General features: G+C 43.3%; 1 protein-coding gene across 2 annotated transcripts in view; it reads left to right on the top strand.

Moving 5' to 3' along the window:
* Positions 1 to 6,003: 6,003 nt before the first annotated feature.
* The window catches only part of LOC147633791 (SUMO-activating enzyme subunit 2-like), a 40,065-nt gene continuing 35,710 nt past the window's right edge, over positions 6,004 to 10,358 (top strand). Inside the window, exon 1 of one of the 2 annotated variants that reach the window (XM_086804835.1) lies at positions 6,004 to 6,408. In XM_086804835.1, the coding sequence (XP_086660961.1) occupies positions 6,187 to 6,408 (222 nt within the window). In that variant the 5' untranslated portion in view covers positions 6,004 to 6,186. The remainder of the gene's footprint in view (positions 6,409 to 10,358) is intronic. The other variant, XM_086804833.1, reaches the window with a different exon arrangement.

Raw genomic sequence — 10,358 nt, 5'->3', positions numbered from 1 at the left:
AATTTAGGTGGAGAGGAGGGTGAAGGTGGTGTTGGTGGTGAAGTGAGGGCGTTATCTTGGGTGGTGTGGTTGGAAACGGTGGTAGTGAAGGGAAAAGAGGGGTAACCCTGTTGTACATTATGCATCAAGGAAAGTGGATCCATAATTTCTCTTGTAAACAGAGGCCATGGGTGCTGTGGGTGGCTTGCTTGAGGAGGGGGGATGGCCTAAGTTATCTTGCATCAAAGGCCACGGGGGCTATGGGTGGTTTGGTCAAGGAGACGGTGTCCATGAGGATGTCCAACTTGTGTTGTTAGTGCTTTTGGGTGGGCAAGCTGTCCTTCTAGCTCAACAATTAAATGGTCCTTTACTTACTGGTGAGGGTGCACCCAAAAATCTACCTCTTCTAAGAGCATTGGTTATGGTGGTGGAGACCATCGATGTTGGGCAGCCACTTGTGGGCTATGGCCTAAGCTTGGGTAAGGCTTTGGTGTTTTACCACGGCTTACTTTTTGGTAGCCTATGCTACCTCAAGCTGACTTTGGAGTAACCTCTTCTTGCATTTCAAGTAGGCAATGTTAGCAAAGGCCTCCAAGATGCATTGTGGTTGTTCAAAGGTGGTGGCCTTTTTGGGTGCATGAGTGTAGTAAATCTTGCTAGGAAATCTGAGATTGGTCCTTTTGAGCTTCTGGAGGGAAGCTAGGTAGTGCAAGCGAGCAGGCAGAGTGTTTGCAAGGAGACGCAGTGTCAAAGAGGGTTGCCAATGTAGTGGTTATTACACTGGATTGTGTTCAATGGAGGTTCCTATTGCTTGGTTAATTGCATTGGAGTTCTAATAAGAAAGGTTGGATAGCTTGGGTTAAGTGGAGTGATAGATTGTAAGGCAAGGCGGATGGTGCGTATAATGACAAAGGGATCTTTGACAATGATTTCAGCATCATAGGTGGAGATGAATCTCATGCAAGCAGAGAGATCTAGGCCCTCGATGGGAAGTGTTGCCATGCCTCCAAGGCCCAAGATGTCTAGAAAGGTCATCACTTTTGATTGGGGCAATCAATGTCATAGCAGAGCATAGTGCGGTATGTCAACTTGTGCTCTACCTTATCGTCGAGAGACAAGATCTTACTATGGATCATGTGGCCCCATCACCTGTCTCCTCAAGTAGGACTTGGGCCTAGGGGGAGCTCTCGTGTTAGCTGAGATGTTTTCCATGGGGCGGTGCACCTCAAGGGCCTTCCTCTTCTTTGAGGGAGTCAGTATGATGGGTTCAAAGGAGGTTTTTAAAGTCTGTTGCTCGACCATGATAACCAGATGACTGCAAATGCATCAAAAAATGGACTTCAGAGTCATGCATAGTGTGAGGGCGATTTTGTGGATAAAACTGGCAAGAGTTTGGCTAGAAATAGAGGGGATAGTGAGAAATAAGCATATATCGGTCTAGTGAGGGAATGTGCATTCTCAAGGCAAGGAATGTGCATTCACAGGCCACTGAAGGAATGTGCATGCGCAAGGCAATGAAGTGCATATGTAAGGTGATGAATGTGTATGCATAAGACTATGAACATGTGTTCACATGTGAGCGAGAAAGGTGTGTGGATGTGCATTCACAGGTGAAAAAATGTGCATGTGGCTCTAGGTGAAAGAACATGTGTAGCCTAGATGAAAAAATGTGCATTCGTAGGTGAAAGAGCATGCATGGCCAGGTGAAGGAATGTGCGAGGCTAGGTGAAAGAACATGCAAGGCCAAGTGAAAGAACGTGCATTGCCAGTTCAAAGAATGTGCATTTGTAGGTAAAAGAATGTGCATGGCTAGGTGAAGGAATGGGCTAGGTGAAATAGAGACATCAATGTGCATCAATACAAACCTATAAAGAAAAATTGCAAAGTACATAGTTTTTCATGCCAGGAAAGTCTTTTTCATGGCCATGAAAAACCAAGTAGTTTTTCACTTCATGAAAAACTTAAGACTAGGTCCGCGTTTGGATTATTTGAGAGTATAGTGCATACTTCCTACATTGAAAAAAACACCAATTTCGTAAGGTAGAGTCGTCACCCTAAAAAACACTAGTTGTGAGGTAGAGTCATCATTCTTGGTTTATTTTGATTGCTAGCTTATTCTAAGCATTCAAATCAATGTTTTTTTAGTTGATATGTATTTATTAGTAATCAGGATCAGGGACTAGTCTAGGATCTCAATTTTTAATAAGCATATATGTAGCAGTTGATCTTGCAACTTGTTAGCTCCTCCAAATTATCATCTTCTTCATAGGTCAAAGTATTCGATGCATTATAGAGGAGCTTGACCATCTACTGTCTACTTGGGTGGGAGGAATGATCACCCTGAAAACATTAGAACAACACGCTTATCCATTTTACCCTTACAAATCTAGCGTTTACCCTTGAAAAGTTTGAAAAAGAAATTAGACCTTGACCTATTGGAATATCCCAAAGCCCCATAGAGACACTCCATAGTGATGGGAGAGAGAGAGAGAGAGAGAGAGAGAGAGAGAGAGAGAGAGAGAGAGAGAGAGAGAAAAGAAAGAAAGATATATTAAGCGTCTATTAAAGACCCAATGGGCCTGTGAGACCAAAGTGATACAATAATGTCCATGGAAACTCATCATGGAATACTAAGAACATAGAAACATGAGAGCAACATCAGCTCTGAGTAGATGGTATACCACTCTCCAAAATATCAAGCATGGGGCTAATGAGTATGGCCGAGAGGTCTCCCTCAGCTCTATCACGTGAGAGAGAGAGAGAGAGAGAGAGAGAGAGAGAGAGAGAGACTAAAACCATTTTTAATTCTCCACCTAATTTCTCGAAGAGACCCTTAACCCCTTTTCACCACATACACATATGAATAAGCACCCAAATTCTTTATTTTGATTAATTAATTAATTGTTATAGAAAAAATCATTAAACATTTCGACCTTTGAATTAATCGTTTTAGAATCTGTGGACGTGTCAACTTTTTCCTCGCATGTGGCAGGCATGCATCGCAAGTGTGTGATTTCTTTTGCATGTGCTGCTGCGTTCTGTATCGTTCATTTTGCGTGCGGCAGCCTTCCTCGTCGACACTCTTCGCTTTCCAACCATGGCACGCTTCTGGGCCATGGGATCCTACTGTTTGGATTTGTTGTTGCGCAAAGGCCTGAGATTCTCAGTTGTGTTGAGAGTGTCGTATTGGATGTCCGACGTGTTTAGGTCTGTGGTAGGCACGGATTCGACATGGTGTGGTTGACAACATGATCTTATGTGCATTGTCGACGGCGAGCTTCTGGCGTTTTGTATCGTTCCTTGGTGCGGGCTAACAACATGACCTTATGTGTGGTATCCATGGTGAGCTTCTAGGGTATGGCATGCTGATGGTTCCAGTTGCTACATGCTGTGATTTATGGCAGCCTTTCTGTTCTGGTGTTTTTGTGCTCCTTCATGGCCATCGAAATCTTCTGGCCGATATCGACTGCTCTATATGATTTCTTCTACATGGATCTTGATGTAATTGTGTACGGATCACCATCCTTGTAAGGGATGGACATCACATCATGTGCTCGCAACAACCGCGATAGGTCCATGGCTGTTATTTCTTATTCAAGCTGGCCAATCTGCAGGATTATTTATAAGGATTGTCCTCTTTTATTTTTCCATGTGCTTGTAACCATGCCGCCAAAAAAGGCTCCCTCTTCGTCGTGATGTCACTAATTCAGTGCCTACTCCTCTATCACCTTTTCTTCTGTGTCTTGAAGCAGAGCCAACTTAGTCTACTACTCAAAGAAATCCACTTACAAATTACAAATCTACAAGGATACCCACCCCGCTTGAAAGGGGTCCCTCATGCATTTGCAATATGCTTTTGCGGGGTGAAAAGAAAAGCAAGATCGCTAGGTTTGTTTCTTGTAAGCTTTAAGAAGCATAGTATTTTCTAACAACCATATAACTATGTGTTACATTGGTTTAATCTTCTATTAAATAACCATGAAAATTTGTTGCATGACTCATTATATAATTTGTTATCTTGAATAACCATGATTGCAGTAACTATTTGTTGTTAACTAGTTGCATGCTTTTGTAGTTACAACAAACATGACCGCAACATCTTGTGACACTCCCAATACATAAGGCAAGAAGGTGGTATCAGATCCTCATGTTAGCAACTACCCAAAATTCCATGTTGAAAAGAAGACCAAGCTTTTTGAAAAGCCTCCGTGACATTGGGGATTGGAAACGGTGATATAGATGTATCCAATTGGGAGCCTCTTAAAGAGTTTGTTCGTATGCAGTGTCTTAAAGCAATGTTTGCATTAGAGAAGGACTGAACACTAAACCATCTTCATTTCCAAATGGTGGTTTCTCTTATGGCACCCTCTCTAATAAGTATTGAGAACTTGATAAAAATGTACATGTGATGGGACTTCTTCAAACCTGAAGGAGGATTGATCATGTGTAGAGGATTGCGTCAAATCCGTATGTACACTTTTGAAGGTATGGTTGGTTACTGCATGAAGGATCTTCATAAAAGCCATTTCAAGTTCTTATGCCACAGCATTTCATCTGAAGAAATAACTCGTGGCCAACAGCTATATGCTGTCTATGGTCAAGGGGATCTAAAGAATAAGGTATGCCTATCACTAGTTAATTTGTTTAAGTGTGCATGCGTCTTCATGGAGAACTACATACCGAATAAATTCGGTGAAATGCTTGAAAACACTCTCCTTTGAATGATATGCATTGGGAGATATTACTGTGTTGCATCGTGGATCATACTTAAAAAAATAGGAGAATGGTATGAATAGAAAGCGAGCTTCGTCAATTTGGAAAGTGATAAAAATCCCATACTTGACACAATGTACTGACATCGAAACCATTTTTTACATGGACATACCAATAAGAAGATATTTCTATGCAAATAATAAGAGAAGAAAACCGTGGAAGAAGTGATCATGACAATGATGAACACGATGAGCCAAGTAGTCGTCAAAATCCAATTATGGTTGATACTGAGGAGCTTCTTGTGGAAGAAGACTATAGCAACACTTATTTGTCTGTTCGAGAAAAAAACAACAAAGTTCAAGGAGGCAATTATAAGTGGACAAGATTATGTGCCTCTCTCTCCTAGTACTAGAAAATATGTCGGTTTGCCAAAGGACGATGCTTGCTTTCTTTAAATTGGTTCTTTGGTAAATAATATGATGTAATTTATGTGTTTGTTGATTGTCTCCATCTACAATGCACGATTGCCTTCTCTGAATATACAATCTTTAGTTTTGGGCTCATTTCAAGTACTGCGAAGTATCGTGTAAATCAATATATACGTTTGTTTCAAAAGTGGATTTGCCTCTTGTTTTAGAGCAATATGCATAGAAATTTAATATCTAATGATGTCACTTGTCAATTTTTGTACCATAACCCTTCCACTACAAGTTCGGCCTGTTTTAACATATGATTGTAAACATTAATGCCACGTAAGCGTACATTAATATGCAGACCAAGAAAGATAAGTACCCACAACGTTTTTTTAAGTGCGCATTAATGAGCGTTGTTTGAAAGGTTTCAAGACATTTGGTAAAATGAATCAAATCTAGCCTTTTTAGTGTTTTGGACACTTGGATTGCATGCATGCTCCAGCATGTAAGGTCGGCGAGGAGAAGTCTTTTTCTCTTTGTGTCTAGCCGGGAATCTCTTGGTCTCTCTCTCTCGTATACAGTCGGCTGGGAAGGAGGAGGATGCTCTCTCTCTCTGTCTGACTCGTTGCAGGAGAAGAAGTGCTAGAGGGGTGTAGTAGTGGAAGGAGGAGGAAGGCTTGAGGCCTGCAGTGGCGGAAGACGCTCTCTCTGTCTGTCTTGTTCTGCTATAACAATCGCGTAGGAAGGGGTTCGAGCAGGTGAAGAAGTGCTAGAGGGGTGTAGTAGCGAAAGGAGGAGGAGGGCTTGAGGGTTGCAGTGGTGAAAGGCAAGACTGACGGAGGGCTCGCGAACGATGACGCAGAGGTCGTGGTTGGCGACGAGCACGTAAAGCGAGGGGGAGAGAGTATAGCCTTACTATTAACTTATATTTATTAATGCCACGTGAGTGGCATTAATAAATATGCTACACAAAACGTTCTGAATATATGCACACAAAATTGCACGCACATATATGAATATTAATAATAATTAATATAAACATAAAAACTATGATTGTCCGTTCAGTTCACGCCATCGCGCCATGGCTTCAGCAGAGGAGCTTGCTATCGTTGAGGCATGCCCCGCTTTCTTAGTATTTAAATTTTGTCGAGGCTTTGCAGTTGGGATTTTTAAGCTGATTTTTTTTTTCAATGAAAAAATTGTTTTTGAGCAGAAAGCGAAGGTTCTCATGGTTGGCGCCGGAGGCATCGGCTGCGAATTGCTGAAAACGTTGGCTCTTACTGGTTTCAAAGACATTCACGTGGTATTTATCAAATTATTTGCTGCCATTTACTTGGGTCGCCATTTTTTTTCCAAAAAAGAAGAAGAAGATAAATAGTGTGCTTAACGAAGTTTTGGGTCCTCAGTTTTTCTCTAGATACGTTTTGGGTTTCCATAAAGCAAAAAAAATCTACTGTTTTTGATCTAGTTCGAGGGTTTTAGGGTAGATTGTTTCCAAAATAATTTTACTATCCGAAATTTATTTATTTATTTTCTGTTTTTTGGGTTATTTTTTTTTGAGTGACTATTTTGCCCTCGTTGGAGGTGTACGCCTGTCTACATGCCTATGTGCACATCCAGTCTAAAGGATAAGTTTTTGGAGAAGAAAGAAATAAAGGGGAAAAAGAAGAAAATGTTGGTTGTGTTGACATCTTCACATCTGGCAAGAAAATACGTGTACTAAATAAAGTGAGTGTGCTCGACATAGCAGCATTGACATCTTCACATCTAGCAAGAAAATACATTTACTAAGGTGAGTGTGCTTGACATAGCCCCCTCTTTGAGCTGAGGAACAATAAGGGTGTTTAAACTTTACATACTATAAGAGTGAGTTGTTTCTTGACGCTCTCAATCGTGTATGATTTTAATTTGACAAGGCAAATGTTTACACACTTGACGTGAACGGAATTTCCATTGGGGGTTGTCCAAAAACAGTAACCCTCCTAGATTTTAGGAGAGTGGTCCTTTGTATTCCAATTTCCACCTTATTAGAAATGTATGTGAACACCATGTAGAACCATGTTTCAAAGCTAAATCTCTCCCAAATCCTTGGGAGCTCGCTATTCCACTTGACACTGGAGCTCCAATGCCCATTTCTGTGTCCTCTCGGGTGCCTAGAGCAATGTCACATGCGGAAGCTCCGGGAGTCTTCTTTCAGCCCTAAACACTTGACTAGAAACATGTAGATGCAAAATGCAAACAGAAGATGGAGGGATAGATGTATTTTCAGTATATTTAATGTAGTACAAAAAGGTACAATCCTTGGCAAGCCCTAGGGTGCCCCATAAAAAGGTAATCTGACTCCATGAAGTCTAGTCTATTGTCTAAGGATCCAATCCCTATAGGATTGAATAATCTAATGTTTATGTGATTTGGCCCTTTTACAGGCCAAGAAACACTTCCATCCGTTGGCCGACTGTTGTTGGTCAGCATCTGTGGACATTAATTCCACAAAAGCAGTCGACTAGCCTAGTAGTCCCTTCAGATCCCTGTCGGCTAGATCCTGATCAAAGCTATGCTGTCCTCCTCTGCCCTGCTCAAGTCCTAAATGCTCTGTTTTTTGGTTGCCCTTCCGGGATTAGCCCTGGGAATAGCATGTACATGTGCATGCTCATGATATCCCCTTCTGCTAAACTTGATGACGGAATTCCATCTTCTGACCCTAGATGACTATTATCATCCCCTTTGTCTCCACATGGACTCCCAAACCTGTCATCCTTCCCTTCCTGGCGACCTTTTCATTGAAAACCTTGCCCTATCTCCAATTGCACTCCAAATCTGATGAAGATACGTGCATCTTTGTTCCTTGCCTTCTTGCCTTGTCCCTGAACACTTCCTTGGTCTTCTTTTCCTGATTATTGAGTCTGGGACTCTCACTCCACCCCTTGGATGATCATCATCCCTTGGAACCGTTTTCCTGAAAGCCTTTCCTGGTATGCCCCAAGTGGCATCTGCTACTCATAGGGCTGCCATTCCCCTTGGGTCTTGTGGAACACTACCAACCAACCTCCTGGGAGTCTTGTGTTACTCTCCTTCGACTGTGCACCTTCATTTGGGACACCATAAGTGTTTAGCCTTGCTCTGATACCGATGTCACATGTGGAAGCTCTGGGAGTCTTCTTTCAGCCCTTCACACCTTTCCAAGAACATGTAGATGCAAAAAGCAAACAGAAGATGGAGAGAAGAGAGAGAGAGTTTTGTATTTTCAGTATATTTAATATAGTACATAAAGGTACAATCCTTGGCAAGCCCTAGGTTGCCCCATAAAAAGTAATCTGACTTCATGTGTCATGACCCTGTGAAAGTGGAACAGCATGAGTGTCAGCATGGTGGTTGGTGAGCAAGATGCATACTTGGGTGTACGGACAAAAGTAATGTGTGTGGACAACCCCAAGTGTGAAGGGGGGAACCAAGGTATTAAATTTTATAAGGTTTATAAACCTTGGGTGGCCCTTAGTTTTTAAAAACTTTAAGGGAGGGCCACTAGGATAATTTTGGAGGGGGGGCTACTCTACTTTTAGAGTACACGCCTCCCTCTCCATCTCTCACTTGCTTTTTGGAGAAGAGAAGTCGGCTGGCTGTGTGGGGGAGACAGGTCGTCGGCTGCAGCAGTTCTTACGCTTTCTCTCTCTCCTGTTTATAGGCGGGCTGGACTGTACGAAGGCTGGACAGAGAACAGGCTGGACTGTATGCTGGTTGGGCAGGTAGTGCACAGGGGCTGCAGAGCAGACGTTTTCCTCTTTGTAACTGGCCGGCTACAGCTGCACGTTTTTCCTTCTCTCTCTAGGCGGCTGGCTGGGCTGCACACGTTTCTTCCCCTCTCTTGTACTGCAAAGATGCCGGTCTCTCTCTATCTCTTCGTGAGCAGGTGGGGCTACAGGAAGTGGTAGCTGACAGGCTTTGCTGTTTCTCTCTCCTTTGCAAATAGGCGGGCAGGACTCTCTCGCAGGCTTTTTCCCACGCCTCTCTCTCTCTCTCTCTCTCTCTCTCTCTCTACTTGAGTACGTCAGGTCATATGTCTAGTTGGGAGTTACTTTCACAGGCCCACGTTTCTCCCTGAAGGAGGCAGCAGCAGCTAGATTAGCTCGAGGGCATGCAGCCTTGGGGGCACTTGAGAGGCAGTGTGCACACATACAGTTTCAGGAGCCGCGCACCAAATTGTGGCTATTTGATACGCTTGTCACACTGACCCTCCTGCACGGAGCTCCAATTTGGGAGCCCAGCATACATCACAGATCTCAGAGAGGGATGGATGAGGGATGGAGGCAAATGGAGAGACCAGTGATTATGATGATTGCCTGCATGATTCGGAGCAAATCATCAGTACCACATGAGATTGTTCGGGCTGAGCTGGGTGCCGCACCAGGCCCTATTCCAGGCAGTTACCTTTTTACAGCGGCTATGGGAGCTCCCTCAGCAGAGGTACTCCTGATTGGCATTGACCTCATCCATACAATTGGCAGAGGATGGAGATACTCATTGCTGGTACGCTCAGATGAGATCATGGTTTGTGGATAGAGGCACTACCACCCTTTTAGTACAGTCTGGATTGTCCATTTTTGGATCTCACCCGCTCAGAGCAAAACCGCGTGATCAGGATGGATACCATTAGAGTGGACACAGAGAGGACATGGACTAGCCCCCTTGAGCCCTTAGGCACGAAAATGGCTCATTACAAGAGCCATTTTCTACACCTCTCACCAGATGATTTTATCACCCGCTAGGCGTACATGGATGTACACCTATCACACGATCAACCTCACTGCATGTAACATATTCACTAAGTACTCAGTTTGAGGTGGATTACTGTTCAAAAATGGCAGGGTTTGTGTGCCCAATGATATGGACATATTTTTGTATGAGTGTCATGATGCACCTAGTGAGGGACACCCGGCCATACAAGGGACCCTGGCCTTGGTTGGCCCGCTGTTTTATTGGCTGCATATGAAATTCTGTGTGAAGGGTTGTGTGAAGTGTACCTAGTGCGAGATCAAATAAGGTTGAGAAATTTAGAGTTGGGGTATGCTATGTGGCCTAGTTAAGTGAGTTACCAAGTCAGTTTGAGAGGGAGCTCCTCATACCTAGACTCTAGGCCCTACTGAGACTGCTTCGTGCTTACATTGGAGGGATGTGTCCCGGTGGTATGACATGTCAGGGCTTTGCACGTGGAGCCAAGTTTCTAGATGCTTCTAACCTCCAGCTCAGGGGTGAGTG

Source organism: Cibotium barometz, chromosome 11 (genome assembly GCF_041138505.1).
Source record: "Cibotium barometz isolate CiBa-2024 chromosome 11, ASM4113850v1, whole genome shotgun sequence".
Classification (NCBI taxonomy): domain Eukaryota; kingdom Viridiplantae; phylum Streptophyta; class Polypodiopsida; order Cyatheales; family Cibotiaceae; genus Cibotium; species Cibotium barometz.
Note: the sequence above shows the minus strand (reverse complement) of the source record. Positions and strands in the feature narration are given on the sequence as shown.